Below are 24,439 nucleotides of genomic sequence, written 5' to 3'. Positions count from 1 at the left end.
AAAAACATCTGGGGCGTCATTCTCCGCCGGCGGGAGTCTCCGTTTTGCCGGCGCCCGGGAGTTTCCCGACGGCGTGGGGCTGCCCCACAATGGGAAACCCCATTGACCGGCCGATGTTACGGAGACTCCCGCCGGCCGGTCGGGGCAGAAATGTGGCGGGGCGGGTAGGAGAATTTCGTCCCTGGTTGGCAAATGTCCTTTAGGGGAAGGAAATCGACCACCCTTACCTTGTTTGGCCTACATGTGACACCAGATCCACAGCAACATGGCTGACTCTCAAATGCCCACTGAAATGGAGGGCAGTTAGGGATAGCCAATAAATGCTGGCCTAGCCAGCGATGCCCATAAATTAATGAAAAACTTTTAAGACTGTGATTAGACAAATTATTTACCTCAGAGGGTCCTTTGTTAAGTAATGGGATAAAAGACATTCCAATTAGTTCTTTCATTTGTGTTAAGTATCCAATAATTGACACTGATATGTAAAGAGGCTTCAGGTGGCCTTTGTGTCAGATGATGTGATGTTAGAGTTTTGAGCAGAGTCTGTTGAAGTGAAATAAAGGTGTTGGTGAAAAGGAGCAGAACTTCTGACTCTTTATACAATAGCAGCTAAATGGCTAACAAATGGTAGCAGAGGATGGTTGCTGTGCAAATGTGAAGGTTTGAAAGACACAACTTTTCCAGACCAAAACCAAGGAGTGAGTGAGAAAAAACCCCCAAAGATATATGGCTGAACCTGGGATAAAGATGGCCGGATATGACTGTCCCCCCTTATTTTCTGAAAGGGGATCATACAACTAATGGAGAAGTGCAGTAGTTATGTGGACTAAGGTAACTGCTTTGGGAAAGCGAAAACAAGGTATGGCATTGGCTCTTTCTCGACCTTATGACAGTAAAATCGGGAGCAAAGTGTTTTCTGAGCTGGAATTGGAAGAGTTAGACTCAGAAAAAGGTCTGCAGACACTATTATGTTATATGTATAAGATTTATAAGAAGGATGACTTGCTAAGTGGGTATGAAGCATGGTCGGACTTTGATAGATTCCGGAAAATAGAGGATTTCTCCATTGAAGACTATATAATGGAATTTGGCAGACTATATAAAAGGCTGCAGAAACACAACCTGGAATTTCTACAGTCTGTGTTGGCCTTTAAATTACTTGACTGTGCTAGAGTGAGCAACATGGCTAGGCTCCTGGTTTTGACAGGAGTTAAGTTTGCGGGTAAGGATACCTTATTCGATCAGATGACAGAAGCTTTAAAAAAGTTTCTGGGGATACATTTGATTCCAATGGGACTGATGACCCAAATAGGTCAGCCTGCAATAAGGCAGAATATGGAAGATACACTAGTAACAGGATGGCGAAATCGTATGGCTACGAACAGAGCTCAAGACTATAGACGGAGACGGAGACAAGGAAATTATGAAGACAGAAACCCAGTTAGAACCTACAATAGGAAGATGAACCCCAGAAATGCACGGGGCATGATAAATCGATGTTTGCGATGTGACTCTCAATACCATCATGCTTTCAACTGTCCAACTCGTTATGATAGAGTGTTTGAAGCGACACATGGCATGGAAGAGTCAGAAGAGGAAAAAGATAGTGACCAGAAAGAAGGCATTGTCCTATTAACAAGCAGTTTTACGCTGGTAATGAGGGTGTTGGTTGCAGAATCCTTCAATTGTGCTGTATTGGACAGTGGCTGCACATCTACTCTGTGTGGAATTGACTGGTTAAAATGTTACCTAGACTCCTTGAATGCTGAAAATCGTAACAAGGTTAAGGAATTTGAAAGTTCCACAAGTTTCAGGTTTGGGGATGATAATACTCTGAAGTTGCTGAAAAGAGTGGTGATCCCTTGCAATATTGCCGGAGTGAATCATTTCATTAGCACGGATGTTGTATCAAGTGAGATACCTTGGCTTCTGAGCAAACCGTCGATGAAGAAAGAACATAAGAACATAAGAACTAGGAGCAGGAGTAGGCCATCTGGCCCCTCGAGCCTGCTCCACCGTTCAATGAGATCATGGCTGATCTTTTGTGGACTCAGCTCCACTTTCCGGCCCGAACACCATAACCCTTAATCCCTTTATTCTTCAAAAAACTATCTACCTTTATCTTAAAAACATTTAATGAAGGAGCCTCTACTGCTTCACTGGGCAAGGAATTCCATAGATCACAACCCTTTGGGTGAAGAAGTTCCTCCTAAACTCAGTTCTAAATCTACTTCCCCTTATTTTGAGGCTATGCCCCCTAGTTCTGCTTTCACCCGCCAGTGGAAACAACCTGCCCGCATCTATCCTATCTATTCCCTTCATAATCTTATATGTTTCTATAAGATCCCCCCTCATCCATCTAAATTCCAACGAGTACAGTCCCAGTCTACTCAACCTCTCCTCGAAATCCAACCCCTTCAGCTCTGGGATTAACCTAGCGAATCTCCCCTGCACACCCTCCAGTGCCAGTACGTCCTTTCTCAAGTAAGGAGACCAAAACTGAACACAATACTCCAGGTGTGGCCTCACTAACACCTTATACAATTGCAGCATAACCTCCCTAGTCTTAAACTCCATCCCTCTAGCAATGAAGGACAAAATTCCATTTGCCTTCTTAATCACCTGTTGCACCTGTAAACCAACTTTTTGCGACTCATGCACTAGCACACCCAGGTCTCTCTGCACAGCAGCATGTTTTAATATTTTATCATTTAAATAATAATCCCTCTTGCTGTTATTCCTACCAAAATGGATAACCTCACATTTGTCAACATTGTATTCCATCTGCCAGACCCTAGACCATTCACTTAGCCTATCCAAATCCCTCTGCAGACTTCCAGTATCCTCTGCCCTTTTAGCTTTACCACTTATCTTAGTGTCGTCTGCAAACTTGGACACATTGCCCTTGGTCCCCAACTCCAAATCATCTATGTAAATTGTGAACAGTTGTGGGCCCAACACTGATCCCTGAGGGACACCACTAGCTACTAATTGCCAACCAGAGAAACACCCATTAATCCACACTCTTTGCTTTCTATTAATTAACCAATCCTCTATCCATGCTACTACTTTACCCTTAATGCCATGCATCTTTATCTTATGCAGCAACCTTTTGTGTGGCACCTTGTCAAAGGCTTTCTGGAAATCCAGATATACCACATTCATTGGCTCCCCGTTATCTACCGCATTGTTAATGTCCTCAAAAAATTCCACTAAATTAGTTAGGCACAACCTGCCCTTTATGAACCCATGCTGCATCTGCCCAATGGGACAATTTCCATCCAGATGCCTCGCTATTTCTTCCTTGATGATAGATTCCAGCATCTTCCCTACTACTGAAGTTAAGCTCACTGGCCTATAATTACCCGCTTTCTGTCTACCTCCTTTTTTAAACAGTGGTGTCACGTTTGCTAATTTCCAATCCGCCGGGACCACCCCAGAGTCTAGTGAATTTTGGTAAATTATCACTAGTGCATTTGCAATTTCCCTAGCCATCTCTTTTAGCACTCTGGGATGCATTCCATCAGGTCCAGGAGACTTGTCTACCTTTAGCCCCCTTAGCTTGCCCATCACTACCTCCTTGGTGATAACAATCCTCTCAAGGCCTTCACCTGTCACAGCCTCATTTCCATCAGTCACTGGCATGTTATTTGTGTCTTCCACTGTGAAGACCGACCCAAAAAAACCTGTTCAGTTCATCAGCCATTTCCTCATCTCCCATTATTAAATCTCACTTCTCATCCTCTAAAGGACCCTTAGCCACTCTTTTTTGTTTTATATATTTGCAGAAACTTTTACTGTCTGTTTTTACATTCTGAGCAAGTTTACTCTCATAATCTATCTTACTCTTCTTTATAGCTTTTTTAGTCGCTTTCTGTTGCCCCCTAAAGATTTCCCAGTCCTCTAGTCTCCCACTGATCTTTGCTACTTTGTATGTTTTTTCCTTCAATTTGATACTCTCCCTTATTTCCTTAGATATCCACGGTCGATTTTCCCTCTTTTTACCGTCCTTCCTTTTTGTTGGTATAAACCTTTGCTGAGCACTGTGAAAAATCACTTGGAAGGTTCTCCGCTGTTCCTCAACTGTTTCACCATAAAGTCTTTGCTTCCAGTCTACCTTAGCTAGTTCTTCTCTCATCCCATTGTAATCTCCTTTGTTTAAGCACAAAACACTAGTGCTTGATTTTACCTTCTCACCCTCCATCTGTATTTTAAATTCCACCATCTTGTGCTCGCTCCTTCCAAGAGGATCCCTAACTATGAGATCCTGAATCAATCCTGTCTCATTACACAGGACCAGATCTAGGACCGCTTGTTCCCTCATAGGTTCCATTACATACTGTTCTAGGAAACTATCGCGGATACATTCTATAAACTCCTCCTCAAGGCTGCCTTGACCGACCTGATTAAACCAATCGACATGTAGATTAAAATCCCCCATGATAACTGCTGTACCATTTCTACATGCATCAGTTATTTCTTTGTTTATTGCCTGCCCTACCATAATGTTACTATTTGGTAGCCCATAGACTACTCCTATCAGTGACTTTTTCACCTTATTATTCCTGATTTCCACCCAAATGGATCCAACCTTATTCTCCATAGCACCGATGCCATCCCTTACTGTTGCCCGGATGTCATCCTTAAATAACAGAGCTACACCACCTCCCTTACCATCCACTCTGTCCTTCCGAATAGTTTGATACCCTCGGATATTTAACTCCCAGTCGTGACCATCCTTTAACCATGTTTCAGTAATGGCCACTTTTCAGTAAAAACACACTTGAATCTGGATATGGAACAGGTTAAGGCAACAGTTTTTGGAAAGACAGTGGACTTACAATTTACACAGTCGGGACACTATTGTATTCCATTACTGACAAATAATCTTTCAAGTAGAGTTGTTAAGGGTGTGTTAATGGCAGTTGAAAATGGGACTTTAGCTGATAGAAAGCTTGTTGTATTAAAACTGCGCCAGCAATTTGCGCATCCGTCTCCTCAGAGACTGAAAAATATATGAAAGGATGCAGGGGTAAGGGATGAAGACTATACTAAACTGATAAAACAGGTTAGTGATCGTTATGAAGTTTGTAGGACGTACAGAAGGATACCAGCACGGCCGATAATAACCCTACCTTTGGCCAGGGATTTTAACGACATTGTGGCCATGGACTTTAAGATCTGGGATAAAGCCAATAATATATTTATTTTGCATTTTGTAGATTTAGCAACCAGATTTAGTCAATCAGCGATTGTACAAAGTAAAGAAAAGAGAGTAATTCTGGATCAAATCGTGGAAAAATGGATAGGGACAGGAATGGGCCCACCGGCAAAATTCCTTACAGACAAGGGGGAGGAATTTGCTAATGATGAGTTTAGGGATATGTGTGAAAACGTGAATATCACAGTTATGAATACGGCTGCGGAAAGCCCATTTAGTAATGGTGTCTGTGAAAGAAACCATGCTGTAATCCATGACATGCTCCGGAAAATTTTGGCAGATAGACCGAAGTACAGGCTAAATTCAGCTTTAGCACGGGTGGTACATGCAAAGAATTCATTGCGGATGGTTGGGCGCTATAGTCCCTATCAATTCGTGTTTAGTAGAAATTGTAAAATCCCATCTATTTTGGATGACCAGCCTCCTGTTTGGGAAGGGACTACAATTAGTTCTGCCTTTGCTGAGCATTTAAATGCATTACATAGCAGTAGAAAAGCCTTTTTGGAAGCAGTAGTCTCTTAAAGAATTCGCAGAGCTTTAAGGCATAATGTACGGCCATCAAATACCGTTTTTCAGCAAGGAGACATAATATACTATAAGAGAGACAATTTTAATGAATGGAAAGGCCCAGGAAAGATCATAGGCATAGATGGCAAAACAATTATTTTGCAACATGGCAATCAAACTGTTAGGATACATTCATTAAGGATAATGGGTACAGACTACAAATTTTCAAATTTAGATAGAGCAGACAGACATGACGAGGAACCAGGGTCATCTGGTATGCAAGTGTTACAGATCTATGAGGACCAGTTAACTGATATAGACAGGGTTTCTGTAGAGGAATACAACACTTCAGGCCATTTTTGCAAAAGGACAACTGCCAAAAGTTGGTGCAAAAGTGACATACTTGCCTGAAGGGTCTAGTCAATGGAAGGATGCAACTGTTATTAGTAGAGCAGGGAAGGCCACTGGAAAGTATAAACATTGGTTGAATGTACAGCATTCAGGGGAAGGAGTCAATACAATGGATTGGGAACACGAAGTTCAAAAATATAGGGCACAGAAACGCAGTGCCAGTTCAAATAGTACATCGGACAGTGAACAGGTCTGCAGGTAAAGGTCGAGAACTATTGAAAGGACTTCCCACAGCAGAAGGGAAAGATCAAGCAGTATTCAAGGTCTCGGAACTTGAGTAAGACTGCAAAGGCTACGAATACTAATAGGAGTAGAAGCCCACATTCACGTGAGATTTTGGTGGCTTCCAATAAATTAGATGAAAAAGTTACCAAAGATGCCAAACAGCAAGAACTGCATAGTTGGAGTGAATTTGGGGTATACACGGAAGTACTGGATAGGGGACAAAGAGCTCTATCCCACAGATGGATTTGCACAGAAAAGGTTCTTCCGGATGGAAATTATAAGGCAAAGGCCAGGCTTGTGGCAAGGGGATTTGAAGAAAACTTAGAAGATCAGGATTTAAGGCTAGATTCACCTACAGCAGGAAAGGTTATTTTAAAGATCTTCTTGGCTCTATTAGCCACAAAGGCATGGGAATGCAAATCTATAGATATAAAAGCTGCCTTCTTGCAGGGGCATCAGCTCCAGAAAGACACTTTTCTCTGTCCTCCTAAAGAGGCAGCTAACACAGAAGGGGTACTCTGGAAGTTGAACAAATGTGTATATGGATTAAATGATGCGTCTAGAGTCTGGTATTTTTCAGTAAGGTCAGTTTTGTTAAAGTTAGGCTGTTGCCAGTTGAAAGCAGATCCGACAATGTTTTACTGGCACTATAAAGGAAATCTTTCTGGCATCTTTATGATGTATGTCAATGATTTTTTGTGGGATGGGACTAGTGATTTTGAAGCTACTGTAATCTCTGGTTTGAGGAAAGAATTCAGGGTTGGAAGTCAGGCTTCTGTGCATTTAAATATATTGGACTGGAAATCAGACAGACTAAGTTAGGGGCAACTTTACGTCAGCAATCTTATTTGGAAAGCATCAGCCAATAGCAATTAGCCGTGGCCGGGTTTCACAAAAAGACGCAATGGTTTAAAAGATGGAAAAAGAACAACTGTGAAGTTTAATTGGGCAACTGAATTGGTTAGGTAGGCAGACTAGACCGGACATGAGTTTCGATGTCTTAGAGTTAAGTACAAAAATGAATGATCCCAAAGTGGAAGATATAATATGAGCAAATAAAGTGTTGGTCAAACTAAAAATGCAGGAGTGTGATTTGAGGTTCCTGGTTTTAGGTGACCTTAGGCACTTGAAACTCATAGTTTATAGTGATGCGTCCTATGCAAATTTATGTGATGGGGTTTCAAGCGCAGGAGGTTTTATAATTTTCCTTTTGGGGAACAATGGTCAATGTTGCCCTCTTGTGTGGGAAACAAAGAAAATAAGAAGAGTGGCCAAAAGCACTTTGGCTGCTGAGACGTTAAGCCTTGTAGAGGCGGTGGATATTGACTGAAATTTTGGGAAAAGGAGATTTGGGTAATATACCCATTGAATGTCACATTGACAATAAATCCCTGTGGGAAAATGTGCACTCTACAAAAAGTGTCAATGAAAAAAGGTTGAGGATAGACATCGCAAGTGTGAAGCAGATGTTGGACAGAGGGGAAATAGCAAAAATTAAATGGGTCGACAGTAGCTATCAATTGTCAGACTTTTTTACAAAAAGAGGGGCTAGCTCACAGAAACTTTTGGATATTGTTAATGAAGGGAGTCTGTTTCTGTGACTGTTTTTTCTTCTTCCAACAAAAATGAAAAAAAAAAAGAAGGGGGGAAATTGCATTTTGAGTTTCTTGTAATTTTGTTTTCACCTAATTATTTTTTTTCTCCAAGGAAGGGGAGACTGTTAAGTAATGGGTTAAGAGACATTCCAATTAGTTGTATCATTTATGTTAAGTATCCAATAATTGACACTGATATGTAAAGGGGCTTCAGGTGGCCTTTATGTCAGATGACGTGATGTTAGAGTTTTGAGCAGAGTCTGTTGAAGTGAAATAAAGGTGTTGGTGAAAAGGAGCAGAAGTTTTGACTCTTTATACAGCAGCAGCTAAAAGTCTAACATCCTTAGTCTGTGAAGTTTTCTTTCCCAGAAAGTCGTGGAGGCTGGGTCACTAAATTTATTCAAGGCTGAGTTAGACAGATTTTTAATAGACAAAGGTGTCAAGGGTTTTGGGGGTAGACAGGAAAGTGGAGTTGAGACCACAGCTAAATCACCCATGATCTTATTGATTGGCAGAGCAGGCTCAAATAGCCAAATGGCCTACACCTGCTCTGAAGTCCAATGTTGCTTTGTTCTAATACTGAAATGTTCCAAAGTAAGCTACTGAGAAATCGAAAGGGGAACTCATCAATAGCATGTAAATGATAGCGAATTCAATGAACTCAACCTGACAACATATGATCAATGGACTTTCCCAGATTGGAACTGCCACAGTGCTAGGTTAAAACTGCCAGGTTGCCAGGTTGGAACTGCCTCCCTTGTCTCTGATGACCCAGGAGCTCCAAAGGCCTCTGAGCCCCATGGCATGACCATCTCATCTGTCTCCACTTGTGGAGATCAGTACTAATCCACAACTGAGTGAGGCCTCGCTAATGTGGCCGGTGACTACCGGGAGAATGCGGCCTCAAATGGGCTGCACGTTTACAGATGATTCTATTTGCTCATTTAAATATGATTATCTAGATGACGCCTGGCAAGGGTGTGATCCAGATCATGCTGGGCGTAGCATAGAATCACAGATTCTCTACAGTGCAGAAGGAGGCCATTCGGCTCATTGAGTCTCACCGACCCTCTGAAAGAACACCCTACCTAGGCCCACTACCCTGCCCTATCCCTGTAACCCTACCTAACCTTTGGGCAATTTAGGCAGTCATTGGACAGTAAAGGGGCAATTTAGCATGGCCAGTCCAACTAACCCGCACATCTTTGGATTGTGGGAGGAAACCGGAGCACCCAAAGGAAACCCACACAGACAAGGGAAGAATGTGCAAACTTCACACAGACAGTCACCCAAAGCCGGAATTGAACCCAAGTCCCTGGAGCTGTGAGGCAGCAGTGCTTTCCACTGTGCCACCATGCTGCCCACTGTAACTTGCTTGGAACCCTTAAGGAAAACTGTTTTGACACATGCTATATATATATATAAATAGCCCTGTAATTTTACTATCATTTTGGAAAGCCAGGAAACACCAATGTGTCCTTGTGCCACCTTTCAGCACAATCTGTGTGCCGTCTGAAGGTGGCATCCATTATGACGCAAGGTATTGATAGGATCAAATCTGAGCCAAATATCCCTTGTATCTGAGTTAATTTTTCTCCTCATTAATTAATCCTATTATTACTCCAAATTTCAAAAGTTCCTACTACTGCACAAATATGGCAGACTTTCATCATAATTACCAGAGTTGAAACCCTAAAGCACTTTATAAATTTTAAATGAACGGGCAGCACAATGGCGCAGTGGTGAGCACTGCTGCCTCATGGCGCTGATGACATGGGGTTGCTCCCGGCCCTGGGTCACTGTCCGTATGGAGTTTGCACATTCTCCCCCTGTCTGTGTGGGCCTCACCCCAGAACCCAAAGAGATGCAAGGTAGGTGGATTGGCCACGCTAAATTGCCTCTTAATTGGAATATTTTTTTGAATAAAATAAAATTTTGAACAAATCTGACAGTTCCCATTTTAATTACTTTATTTCCCAGAACATTAGTGCTTTTTCTATTGGGAAGACATGAGAATTGTTTTGCGGCTGACAATATCACTAAGGAATGAAGCACTGTATCAATCAAAAAACCCTTCAAGATCCTTAAAACCAAGCTCTATTGTTTAATCTACAATACACATCTATTAGGATCGCGAATGAGAAACCAACTATTTGCAATTTGTTAACCTGTGGGGAAAGGTGACTGTACCACAGGCGTGATAACACTGACCTATAGTTATCTTTTGTATTAAAACAAACTTTAATTTGAACAGAATTAACCACATTAGCAACAAAAAAATAGCTTTACAGCTAATAGTTCTGAAATCAAAGAAGGAGTTCTAACTTCCATGCTAACTCTGACACTAAATATTCCAATTAAGCAAACCAATATAGTTCAAATACCACTTATAAATAAAGTTAACAATCAAGTTTTACTTGCTTTTCTCTGTGCAGAGATTGTGGGGAGAACCTTTCAGGAGCAAACTGAAAACACTTCTTGTCAGACTAAAATCATATGGCAAACTGCAACTACAGACAGGCCTGGCAACTCCCCTTAATTACATCATCTGTACCCAAAGTATAAATGAATTGCACCCCAGGAACTTCCAAATCAAAACAATATTCCATTAGCCAGGAATCTGGAAGCAAGTAAATGCTCCTCAAATTGATCAGCAGAACACTCCCCCTGCAAAATCAAGGATTATTTCACTTTATAACCTTAATCACAGCTTTAGCAGACATACAGGGCGAGATTCTCCGACCCCCCCGCCGGATCGTAGAATCGCCGGGGGCTGGCGTGAATCCCACCGGTTGCCGAATTCTCCGGCACCGGAGATTTGGCGGGGGCGGGAAACGCGCCGCGCCGGTTGGCGGGGCCCCCCGGCGATTCTCCGGCCCGGATGGACCGAATTCCCGCTGCTAGAATGCGTGTCCTGCCGGCGTGGATTAAACCACCTCTCTTACCGGCGGGACAAGGCGGCGCGGGCGGGCTCCGGGGGGCGGGGCGATCTGGCCCCGGGGGGTGTGCCCTCACGGTGGCCTGGCCCGCGATTGGGGCCCAACGATCCGCGGGCGGGCCTGTGCCGTGGGGGCACTCTTTTCCTTCCGCCTTCGCCATGGTCTCCACCGTGGCGGAGGCGGAAGAGACCCCCTCCACTGCGCATGCGTGGGGATGCCGTGAGCGGCCGCTGACGCTCCCGCGCATGCGCTGCCCGGCAATGTCATTTCCGCGCCAGCTGGCGGGGCACCAAAGGCCTTTCCCGCCAGCTGACGGGGCGGAAATCAGTCCGGCGCGGGCCTAGCCCCTCAAGGTTAGGGCTCGGCCGCTCAAGATGCGGAGGATTCCGCACCTTTGGGATGGCGCGATGCCGGACTGATTTGCGCCGTTTTTGCCGCCGGTCGGCAGACATCGCGCCGATTACGGAGAATTTCGCCCACTGTCTCTATGTATCTTACCCAGGTTTTGATAACATTACTGCAACAAATATAAAATATAACAATTTCTTACATTCATCACATATCATACTGTGGATTTTTTGGGGAAGTAAAACAAATGAGTAAACCAAAACAATATTAAAGGGGCAATGGAATTGAAAATAAAGTCGCTCTAAGATTTGAAAATTGAAGGCCAATGTTATATCAAAATGAAATGACCGAATTCCAACCCAATAACATCCTGTTTGTTCAACCAGCAACCAATTCAAAATGACTTGTGGCTACTTACTTGATGAGAAATTGGCTTCAGTGTGAACGGGAGGAGTAGAAGGAAGAAAAGATGGATATCCAACAAAGAAGGAGCGCAAAGAACGTTCGGAGAGAAGAGGAGAACGCTGAGCAGGGATGTTCTCGCAGCTACCAACACTATTGTGAATCTTCAGGTTTAGAGGTTTGTTCTTTTTCTTTGCCCTGGCAGAATGATACAAAGGTAACAAATCAGTAAAGACTTATTCATGTGCACAAAACTAGCCCGAAAATATAATGAAAGACTCACTGCTTATAAACAATAATGAGACAGAAACAACCAGAGCAGGACAAAAATAGTTCTGCCCCTGTTCAGCTTTGATTAGCCCTTGAATACTTTTCTGGGATCCTACTTCAGGATTGATCACATTTAGTGGGGGGCTCGATGGCGGAGTGTACTGCTGCCTCACAGCGCTGAGGACCCGGGTCATTGTCCCTGTAGATTTTGCACATTTTCCATGGGTCTCATCCCCACAACCCAAAGATGTGCAGTGTAGGTGGATTAGACATGCTAAAGTGCCCCTTAATTTGAAAAAAAAAGAATTGGGCACTTGGAATTTAATTTTAAAAAGGATTGATCATATGTCAAGTTCTATCACCCACTGCAAATAATTCCACAAATTGAACAATGGAAATATCTTACAAAGTAGTGGATTGACACATTCCAAATACAACGCAGCTCTTCATTTTCCACAGATCTAACTATTGGGCCAGTGAAAAATATCAAGGAACACATCAGAAAATTAAAATTTGCTTGCAAGTATCACATCAATCCTTTCTGTTTTGAATGAAGGATGAACAACAAAACTTGCCTCCATCCCCCACTTTCAAAAGGTTACTTGAAATCCACCTTTACCAGTCACTTACTTACCTTACCTGTTCTCAGGCCATGTTTGCCTCTGTGAAGAATCATGGAATGTTCCACTAGGTTAAAGGTGACATTTAAGCACATGTTGTTATTATTTGTGAGGCCAATAAGTATAGTTAGTGCTGATGGTGCATGACAACCATCTCCCCTTATTATTGTATATCTTGCAAGGAATACAACTGTTAGAAAATTTAGAGAACCATTTTTCCAGGGTTACATTAGCAGGCACAGTTAGATGATCTTTATTTTTTGCTGGCTAGAGTTTTGTAAATAACGGCCCCAATATTTGTTTGGAGCCAGGAAGAGAAACAGTACCATTTTAAATCTTAAATTTTACCTTTAAGAAAAATGCTCAGCTTGGTGCAAATGTCCTTAAAGGTGGTCACTGTAAAATGTTCTCAGTCAAAATTACCTTACCTTACATCTAAGCTAGGTTACCCAGTAGTTACCCAGTAACTAACTGTGCCACGTGCCAGTGAGGCTAGAAATAGGAGGATAGTGCAGCTAAATATGTGGCTAAATTGGTGGTGTAGGAGGGAGGGTTTCAGATTTGGGGACCACTGGAATCTCTTCCGGGCAGGTGTGATTTGTCCATGAAGGACGGGTTGCATCTAAACTGGAGGGGCACCAATATCCTGGCTGGATGGTTAGGTAGAGTCACTCGGGAAGATTTAAACTAGTATGGCAGGGGGTGGGAACCAGAGCGTTAGCTCAGAAGATGCAATACCTGAAGGGGAAATAGAGAACAAAAATAAGAGAACAACATTATCCTGTCTGCTCAAGCGCAGTGGTTTGTAGTGTATTTGTTTCAACGCCAGAAGTATAGCTGGTAAGGCAGATGAACTTAGAGCACTTATTAGTACTTGGAACTATGATATTGTGGCTATCACAGAAACGTGGTTAAAGGAAGGGCAGGATTGGCAGCTGAACATTGGAGGATACAGATGCTTCAGGAGAGATACAGAGGGATGTAAAAGGGGAGGGGGAGTAGCATTACTGGTTAAGGAGTATATTATATCCGTACTGCGGGAGGACACCTCGGAGGGCTCATACAATGAGGCAATCTGGGTAGGGAACAGGAACAGGAAGGGGACAATCACAATGTTGGCCATTTATTACAGGCTCCCCAACTGCCAGCGAGAGATAGAGGAGCAGATAGGTAAAGAGATTTTGGATAGATGCAAAAGTAACGGGGTTGTTGCGGCAGGGGATTTTAATTTCCGCTATAGTGACTGGGACTCACTTAGTACTAGGGGCTTGGAACAGGCAGAGTTTGTAAGGTGTATCCAGGAAGGCTTCTTGATGCAATATGTAGATAGTCCAATGAGGGAAGGGGCAGTACTAGACCTGGTATTGGAATGAGCCTGGACAGGTGGTTGACGTTTCAGTAGAGGATCATTTGGGGAGTAGTGACCACAATTCCATAAGTTTTAGGGTACTTTTGGATAGATTACCCCTCGCATTAAGGTGCTAAACCGAGGAAAGGCAAATTACAATAACATTAGACAGGAATTGAAGAATTTGGATTGGGTGCGGCTGTTGGAGGGTAAATCAACATCAGACATTTGGGAGTCTTTAAAGCGACAGTTGATTAGGATTCAGGAACGTCACATTCCTGAGAGAACAAATGATAAGTGGGAACAGTCGAAACCCTTGAGGAGTATAAAGTAGAAAGGTACTTAAGCGGGAAATTAGGAGGACTAGGAGGGGTCATGAAAAGTCCTTGGCAAGTAGGATTAAGGTGAATCCCAAAACTTTTTATTCATATGTAAAAAGCAAGAGAGTGGGCAGGGAAAGCATTGGACCACTTAAGGACAGTGGGGGAAATCTATGTGTTGAGCTAGAAGAAATGGACGAGGTACTAAATAAGTACTTTGTATCAATGTTCACCAAAGAAACTGACTTTATGGAAGATGATTCTTGGGTAGGGTGTGTGGACAGTCTGGGTCATGTTGACATCGAAAAGGAAGAGCTATTGGATCTTTTAAAAGATATTAAGGTAGATAAGTCTCCTGGGTCAGATAGGATTTACCCCAGAATACTGAGGAAAGCAAGGGAGGAAATTACTAGGGCCTTGACTGACATCTTTTTATCCTCATTGGCTACAGGTGAGATCCCACAAGACTGGAGAATAGCTAATGTGGTACTGCTGTTTAAGAAAGGTAGCACGGATAATCCAGGAAACTATAGGCTAGTGAGCCTCACATCGGTAGTCGGTAAATTATTGGAGAGAATTCTCAGGGACAGGATTTATACCCATTTGGAAACAAATGGACTCATTAGCGCTCGGCAGCATGGCTTTATGAAGGGGAGGTCGTGCCTCACCAACTTCATCGAGTTTTTTGAGAAGGTGACAAAGATGATTGATGAGGCAAGGATGGTGGATGGTGTTTACATGGCCTTCAGTAAAGCCTTTGCCAAGGTGTCTCATGGAAGACTGGTACAAAAGACTGGGGCAGCACGGTAGCATTGTGGATAGCACAATTGCTTCACAGCTCCAGGGTCCCAGGTTCGATTCTGGCTTGGGTCACTGTCTGTGCGGAGTCTGCACATCCTCCCCGTGTGTGCGTGGGTTTCCTCCGGGTGCTCCGGTTTCCTCCCACAGTCCAAAGATGTGCAGGTTAGATGGATTGGCCATGATAAATTGCCCTTAGTGTCCAAAATTGCCCTTAGTGTTGTGTGGGGTTACTGGGTTATGGGGATAGGGTAGAGGTGTTGACCTTGGGTAGGATGCTCTTTCCAAGAGCCGGTGCAGACTCGATGGGCCAAATGGCCTCCTTCTGCACTGTAAATTCTATGATTCTATGAAAAGGTGAAGTCACATGGGATCAGAGGTGAGGTGGTAAGATGGATACAAAACTGACTCAGTCACAGAAGGCAAAGGGCAGCAATAGAACATTGTTTTTCTGAATGGAAGGTTGTGACTAGTGGTGTTCCACAGGTATCTGTACTGGGCCTCTCTTGCTTGTAGTATAAACGATTTGGAGGAAAATGTAGCTGGCCTGATTAGTAAGTTCGTGAGTGACACCAAGGTTGGTGGAGTGGCAGATAGTGTTGAGGATTATCAGAGGATACAGCAGGATATAGATAGGTTGGAGACTTAGACAGAGAAATGGCAAATAGAGTTTAATCCAGACAAATGTGAGGTAGTGCATTTTGGTAGGTCGACCATAGAGGGGAAATATACCGTAAATAGCAATGTTCTGAGGAATATAGAAAGTCAGAGAGATCTGGGTGTGCAGGTCCACAGATCTTTGAAGGTGGCAACACAAGTGGACAAGGTAGTCAAGAAAGCATATGGGATGCTTGCCTTCATTGGACGGGCATCAAGTATAAAAACTTGGAAGTCATGCTACAGTTGTATAGAACCTTGGTAAGGCCGCACTTGGTGAAATATTGCACACAATTCTGGTCGCACACTACCAGAAGGATGTGAAGGCTTTGGAGAGGATGCAGAGGAGGTTTACCAGGATGTTGCCTGGTCTGGAGGATGTTAGCTATGCGGAGAGGCTGAATCGACTCAGACTGTTTTCATTAGAAATACAGAGGTTGAGGGTGACCTGATAGAGGTCTACAAGATTATGAGGGGCATGGATAGAGTGGATGAGCAGGCACTCTTTCCCAGGGTGGTGGGGTCAGTCACTAGGGGCATAGGTTTAAGGTCCGTGGGGCAAAGTTTAGAGGAGACGTGTGAGGCAGTTTTTTTAAACAGAGGGTGGTGAGTGCCTGGAACGCATTGCCAGGGGAGGTTGTGGAAGCATATACATTAATGGCGTTCAAAAGGCATCTCGACAAATACATGGATAGGATGGGTACAGAGGGATACGGCACAAGGAAGTGCTGAGGATTTTGGCCAAGGTTGGTATCATGACCGGTACAGGCTTGGAGGGCCAAAGGGCCTGTTCCTGTGCTGTATTGTTCTTTGTTGTAAATATCAATCCCTTATCTGATACCATCTATATTTTTCAAATTCCTTCTTTATCACATGACTCAAAGATATTTCGCAAAAATGTTTTTGGATTTGCTTTCATGGTTTATTTGCAACCCTCCAGACACATGCAGGATATAAACTCATAGAACAATTACTGGCGAGATGCAAATATAAGAACATTGGAACATAGTAATTAGGAGAGAAGTCGGCAATTCAGCTCTTCGAACCTGCTCCGCCATTCAATCAGATCATGGCTGATCTCTTCCTGGTCTCAAATTCATCTCCCTACTTGTTCCCCATATCCCTTTAACCCCTTTTAAAAATCAGAAATATATCTATCTGCTCCTTGAAAGCATTTAATAACCTAGACTCCACCGCAATATGGGGCAGCGAGTTCCACAAATTCACCACTCTCTGGGAGAAGTAGTTCCGCCATGATATAAGTTTGTACCATCCTCGTAGCAAGACTGAAAGATATCTGCGATGACTGAATCCAAATGTTAATATTTTATGCACAATTTTATTTCTGAATCTATCCTTTAGTTTTTCAGTTTTAATATTAAGTTCATCACAAACTTTAAATTGGTAAAATTTGATTTGGTTGGTAACTCAACAAAGGGAGTCCTATCTGCCGCTTGTAATAATCCCCACCCGATATCCCATTCCGCGGCAGTCAGCTGGCTATGTGGTAACATTGAAGTACAGTAGTGAGGTAGGATATACCAGACATTCAAAGGCCCATGGGGATTATTGGTGCTGTTTGTGAAGAGATAGGGAAGGTACTAGAGGGAGAGCTTGTATTGTCTGTGATCTATTTTTTGTAAGTGTTTCTTTTAACATAGTTTTTGATTGAACAACTTTTTTTTTTAAAATGTGATCATGGCATGGTTGAAGAATTGCCATTGGGCTTGCTCCTTAAAAGGTTGGAGGGGAAATGGGGAGGAAAGTGAAACAAGGGGAGAATGGCAATTGTGTTCTCTGATTAGTGAATACCAAAAATGGAGGGTAACCAAGGAAAAATATACAGAAAGGAAATATTTATCAAATGAGAAAATTGACTAGTTACTGAATGGTTACCTGATATAGGACAGACTCATGCAAGGATGATAAGATACAAGACGTTTCCTGATAAAAGAATCAAACGTATTGTGAAGGCACCTTTATTGTCTCTGTATTCTTTTCTCCCATTGAAACTATGCAGATGACCGGAATAGTGCATTGTTGCCCCTTTAATCTTGAGGACATGAGTTGTGTTTCCTGCATTATAACCATACAACAGGATTTCCTCCTGCAGCAATTACATTTTGTGCTCATGAAATTAGTTCATCTTGAATAATAATTAAATTGTAAAGCCATCATGCCTTTCTGACAGATCCATTATTTCTAACTGGAGAACAAATGAATGGCTTTTCGAAATGGAGGTATTCATTTTGCAAAATAATGCGGAATACTAATTTATAAAGTAGTAAGACATTTATTGGCACTTGAATGTGATAAAAACAGTAATTCAAACACTGCATGATAGGATAAGGCATCTGGCTGCATCAGATCAGACAGCTGTATCGAGAGTGGCATGTAGTACTTGTCAAAATGAGGAACAGATCTTCCAAAAGGAAAGTTGACAGTGGTTTAACACAGGCTCACAATACTTTCTGTAGCTATAAAATAGATTAATGGCAGTGATGATGTTAATGAGTTAACACCAAGCTGAGCTTTTCATTTAAATCTATAATATGTTGCAGTAAAACAATGTGGTAGTTTTAACTTTAATTTGCAACAGAACTTTCATAATCTCCATTTTATGAATCTATAATGTAGGGGATACTACAGGGAAACATTACTGTTTTTTATTTGGGTTCTACACAAGGGGATATCATATCATTAACAGTGGATAAAACAATTTAATTGTATGCTGTGCATTTCCACAAAATAGTTTGTTTATAATTGTGTAGATTGCTACAATTGCACCATAAAGCAAGACGTGCCAGATCATCGACATGGATACCACTATTACACGTGAGAACACCACCCACCAGGTACACGGTACATACTCGTGCGACTCGGCCAACGTTGTCTACCTCATACGCTGCAGGAAAGGATGTCCCGAAGCGTGGTACATTGGCGAGACCATGCAGACGCTGCGACAACGGATGAACGGACATCGCGCGACAATCACCAGGCAGGAATGTTCCCTTCCAGTCAGGGAACACTTCAGCAGTCAAGGGCATTCAGCCTCTGGTCTCCGGGTAAGCGTTCTCCAAGGCGGCCTTCAGGACGCGCGACAACGCAGAATTGCCGAGCAGAAACCTATAGCCAAGTTCCGCACACATGAGTGCAGCCTCAACCGGGACCTGGGATTCATGTCACATTACATTCATCCCCCACCATCTGCCTGCAAAATCCTACCAACTGTCCTTGCTTGATACAATTCACACCTCTTTAACCTGGGGTTACCCCATCTCTGGATCTGTAAAGATTTAATCACCTGCTAATGGTCGCATTCCAAGCATTGTTTGGCATCTTATATATATGTTTCTGGAACATACCTCTTCATTCACCTGAGGAAGGGGCAGCGCTCCGAAAGCTAGTGACATCGAAACAAACCTGTTGGACTTTAACCTGGTGTTGTAAGACTTTGTACCATAAAGTAAGACAGAGGTTAATAAATTCCACACATTGGCTGACTTGTAGCAATTTCCTTGTGAACATGCAGGGCCGTGTTTATAGTGTCCACCTGGAACAGCTATACTGCAGTCCAGGGGGAGTGTTTCACTGGTGCTAGGTCAGTCAGCAGACTGGATTCATACTGCGACTTCAGCATTACCACAAAGCAAAAAACGTTGAAATTTCCAGATAAACATACCCAAATTAAATCAATGGGGGTAGAATTTGACTTGGCCAGGAATGCAGAACTGGCATATCGCATCTTCCCCCAGTTGTATATTGCTTCACTTTAGCCTTGCAAGTCCCATCTGCAAGGACTTTTTCAGTCCAAGTGACAATGCTGACTGCCTCTTATCTGACTGGTACCTCAGAATAAGCCCCAAACTCTCTCCAAATTCAAATTCCATTTCTTTTGCATCTCTTAGTTTATTTATAAGTTTTTTGGCAATCACCAAAACTTCACAATCATGAGGACCTCTGCTTCTAGTTCTGATTCTAAACTGTTCTGTGGCGCTTTGTTTCATTGTGTAATCTATTCTAGCTATGGCTTCTACTTATACTGAATGTCTGTCATGATTATTACTGCAGGATGACCCTGTTGCACTATCAGAGGTCTTTTTTCCCAATATGTGACTATTTTTTGAAGCAAGCGATACTTCTGGCTCACTATAAGTTATTTCTAACTTTTCAATATTTCATCCCATCTGCCAGTCAATGGGCTGCACTTCTTTTTTTTAAAATATATTTTATTGAAATTTTTTTCCAAACAACAATTTTTCCCTCTTACAAAGCAAACGAAACAATAACAAAACAGAAATTTTTAACAATACACAGGTAACAAAACCCCATTGTCTATTGACCTAAACTAAACTAATCCCCCCCCCACCCCCCCCCCCCCTGGGTTGCTGCTGCTGGTCATCTGTCTTCCCTCTAACGTTCCCCTAGGTAGTCGAGAAATGGCTGCCACCGCCTGGTGAACCCTTGAGCCGATCCTCTCAGGGCAAACTTTATCTGCTCCAGTTTAATGAACCCCGCCATATCATTTACCCAGGCCTCCAGTCCGGGGGGTTTCGCCTCCTTCCACATGAGTAGGATCCTGCGCCGGGCTACGAGGGACGCAAAGGCCACGACATCGGCCTCTTTCGCCTCCTGCACTCCCGGCTCTTCCGCAACTCCAAATAGAGCTAACCCCAGCCTGGTTTGACCCGGGCCTTCACCACCTGTGAAATCACTCACGTCACTCCCTTCCAATACCCTTCCAGTGCCGGGCACGCCCAAAACATATGTGCGTGGTTTGCCGGGCTCCCGCCACACCTCCCACATTTGTCCTCCACTCCAAAGAACCTTCTCAATCTTGCCCCCGTTATGTGTGCTCTATGTAGCACCTTAAATTGAATCAGGCTAAGCCTGGCGCATGAGGAAGAGGAATTTACCCTGCTTAGGGCATCAGCCCACATACCCTCCTCTATCTCCTCCCCTAATTCTTCTTCCCACTTTCCTTTTAGTTCGCCCCCCGACTCCTCCCCCTCTTCCCTGATCTCTCTATAAATCTCTGACACCTTGCCCTCTCCGACCCACACCCCTGAAAGCACCCTGTCATGTATCCCCTGTGTCGGGAGCAACGGAAATTCCCTCACCTGTTGTCTAGTAAACGCCCTCACCTGCATATATCGCAAGAAATTTCCACGGGGCAACTTATACTTTTCCTCCAATGCTCCCAAGCTCGCAAAAGTCCCATCTATAAATAAATCTCCCACCTTCCTAATTCCCAACTGGTACCAGCTCTGAAATCCTCCATCCATTCTTCCTGGGGCGAACCTATGGTTGTTCCTGATAGGGGACCCCACCAGGGCTCCCCGCACCCCTCTCTGTCGCCTCCACTGTCCCCAGATATTCAGTGTTGCCGCCACCACCGGGTTCGTGGTAAACTTTTTAGGTGAGAACGGTAGCGGCGCCGTCACCAGCGCCTCTAAACTCGTCCCTTTACAGGACTTTATCTCCAGTCTTTTCCACGCCGCTCCCTCACCCTCCATCATCCATCTACGTATCATTGCCACATTGGCGGCCCAATAGTAATCACCCAAGTTCGGTAGTGCCAGTCCTCCTCTGTCCCTACTACGCTGAAGGAACCCCCTCCTTACTCTCGGAACTTTCCCTGCCCACACGAAGCTCATGATGCTCCTATCTATTTTATTAAAAAAGGTCTTGGTGATTAGTATAGGGAGACATTGAAATACAAATAAGAACCTCGGGAGGACCATCATCTAAATTGCTTGCACCCTGCCCGCCAGCGATAGAAGCTGCATGTCCCACCTCTTGAAGTCCTCCTCCATTTGTTCTACCAGCCGTGTCAGATTAAGTCTGTGCAAGGTTCCCCAGCTCCTAGCGATCTGAATCCCCAGGTATCGTAAGTTTCTTTCCACTTTCCTTAGCGGTAAGCCTTCTATCTCTCTACTCTGGTCCCCTGGATGTATCACAAATAATTCACTCGTCCCCATGTTTAGCCTATACCCCGAGAATTCCCCGAACCCCCTCAAAATTCGCATAACCTCTATCATCCCCCCCGCTGGGTCCGACACGTATAACAATAGGTCATCTGCGTATAACGAGACTCGGTGTTCTTCTCCCCCTCTAATCACCCCTCTCCATTTCCTGGAGTCTCTCAACGCCATGGCCAGAGGTTCAATTGCCAACGCGAACAACAATGGAGACAGTGGGCATCCCTGTCTTGTTCCCCTATATAATCGGAAATACTCCGATCTATGTCGACCTGTAACTACGCTTGCCGTTGGAGCCCCATAAAGAAGTCTAACCCAGCTAATAAACCCGTTCCCAAACCCAAACCTCCTTAACACTTCCCATAAATACTCCCACTCCACCCTATCAAATGCCTTCTCTGCGTCCATTGCCGCCACTATCTCTGCCTCCCCCTCCACTGGGGGTATCAATATCACCCCTAATAGTCGTCGCACGTTAACATTCAGTTGTCTCCCTTTTACGAACCCTGTCTGGTCTTCGTGCACCACCCCCGGGACACAGTCCTCTATCCTGGCTGTCAGTACCTTTGCCAGCAATTTGGCGTCCACGTTCAATAGTGAAATAGGTCTATAGGACCCGCACTGCAACGGATCTTTATACCTCTTCAAAATTAGCGATATCGTCGCCTCCGACATCGTCGGGGGTAGAGTCCCCCCTTCCCTGGCCTCATTGAACGTCCTCGCCATCAATGGGGCCAACAAGTCCACATATTTTCTGTAATATTCCACTTGGAACCCGTCTGGCCCCGGGGCCTTCCCTGCTTGCATGCTTCCCAGTCCCTTAATAACCTCGTCCACCTCAATCGGCGCCCCCAGGCCTGCCACCTCCTGCTCCTCCACTTTCGGGAACCTCAATTGGTCCAGGAACTGCCGCATCCCCTCCTCTCCCTCTGGGGGTTCAGACCTATACAGTTCCTCATTTATCTTTCCTGCCCTTCGCACCTTGTCTCCCCTTTCGTCTCTAATTCCTCCTATCTCCCTCGCTGCTGCCCTCTTTCGCAATTGATGCGCCAACAGGCGACTAGCCTTTTCCCCATATTCATACCTCCTCCCCTGTGCCTTCCTCCACAGTACCTCCGCCTTTCTGGTGGTCAGAAGGTCAAACTCCGTCTGGAGTCGTCTCCTCTCCCTGTACAATTCCTCCTCCGGGGTCTCTGCAAATTCCCTGTCCACCCTTAAAATCTCCCCCAGTAATCTTTTCCTTTCCTTGGCCTCTGTTTTCCTTTTGTGGGCCCCAATAGAGATCAGCTCTCCTCTGACCACCGCTTTTAATGCTTCCCAGACCACTCCCACAGGGACCTCGCCGTCGTCATTGACCTCCAGGTATCTCTCAATACACCCCCGCACTCTTGCACACACTCCCTCATCCGCCATCAGTCCCACATCTAATCGCCAGAGTGTTCTCTGCTCCCTGTCCTCTCCTACTTCCAGGTCCACCCAATGTGGGGCATGATCCAAAACCGCTATGGCTGAGTACTCAGCTTCTTCCACCCTAGAGATCAACGACCTTCCCAACACAAAAAAATCTATCCGGGAGTACACTTTATGGACATGGGAGAAGAAGGAAAACTCCCTAGCCCTAGGTCTAAGAAATCGCCATGGATCCACTCCCCCCATTTGGTCCATAAACCCCTTAAGTACCTTGGCCGCTGCCGGCCTTCTTCCGGTCCTTGAGCTGGATCTATCCAGCCCCGGGTCCAGCACCGTATTAAAGTCCCCTCCTAAAATCAAGTTTCCTGCCTCCAGGTCCGGTATACGCCCCAGCTTCCGTCTCATGAATCCCGCATCGTCCCAATTTGGGGCATACACATTAACCAACACGACCTCCATTCCCTCCAGCCTGCCACTCACCATTACATATCTACCTCCGCTATCTGCTACGATGTTCTTTGCTTCAAATGCTACCCGTTTCCCCACCAAAATGGCCACCCCTCTGTTCTTTGCGTCCAGTCCTGAGTGGAACACCTGTCCCACCCATCCTTTCCTTAGCCTAACTTGGTCCGCCACCTTTAGGTGCGTCTCTTGGAGCATAACCATGTCTGCCCTTAGTCCTTTCAAATGCGCGAGCACTCGGGCCCTTTTTATCGGTCCGTTCAGGCCTCTCACGTTCCACGTGATCAGCCTCACTAGGGGGCTACCTGCCCCCCTCCCGTGTCGACTAGCCATTACCTTCTCTAGGCCAGTCCCATATCCCGCCTCCGCGCTCCCGCTCGCTCCCCCAGCGTCGCACACCATCCCCGCCCACCCACTCTTTAGCCATTTCCTTTTGGATTTCCGTAGCAGCAACCCATTTGTCCCCCCCCCCCCACCCCCCGCTAGATCGCTATCTAGCATGATTGCTCCCCCCATATCACTTCCGTAAGTCAGCTGACTTCAACTGACCCCGGCTACTCCTGCTCACGCCTCGACCCCCCCCCCCCGTGGGGGAACTCCCATCCGCCTTGCGCCTGTCTTCCCGCCTTATTCTTTCTGGCGCGGGAACATCCCTTTACCTGACCCGCCTCTTATGGCGCAGCTCCCTTTCCCCTCCCCCTCTCCTTCCCCATTCGACTATGTCCCGTCTTGCCCCCCTCACCGGTGCCCACATTTCCCCATGTCTCCCCCCTTCCCTGTTTACTTCTCAATTAACTTCCACCGTAGCATTAACAAAAACAATAACAATAACATTTCCTGCAGCATCAGTCCCTCAGTTCCGGTCCAATTTCTCTTCTTTGATGAAGGACCATGCTTCCTCCGCCGTCTCGAAATAATAGTGTCT

General features: G+C 44.7%; 1 protein-coding gene across 1 annotated transcript in view; it reads right to left on the bottom strand.

Moving 5' to 3' along the window:
• The window catches only part of ksr2 (kinase suppressor of ras 2), an 815,194-nt gene that overhangs the window by 360,013 nt on the left and 430,742 nt on the right, over positions 1-24,439 (bottom strand). Inside the window, exon 5 of the mRNA XM_072496823.1 lies at positions 11,665-11,846. Coding sequence (XP_072352924.1) covers positions 11,665-11,846 — 182 coding nt within the window. The remainder of the gene's footprint in view (positions 1-11,664; positions 11,847-24,439) is intronic.

This window comes from Scyliorhinus torazame, chromosome 1 (genome assembly GCF_047496885.1).
Source record: "Scyliorhinus torazame isolate Kashiwa2021f chromosome 1, sScyTor2.1, whole genome shotgun sequence".
Classification (NCBI taxonomy): Eukaryota; Metazoa; Chordata; class Chondrichthyes; order Carcharhiniformes; family Scyliorhinidae; genus Scyliorhinus; species Scyliorhinus torazame.
Note: the sequence above shows the minus strand (reverse complement) of the source record. Positions and strands in the feature narration are given on the sequence as shown.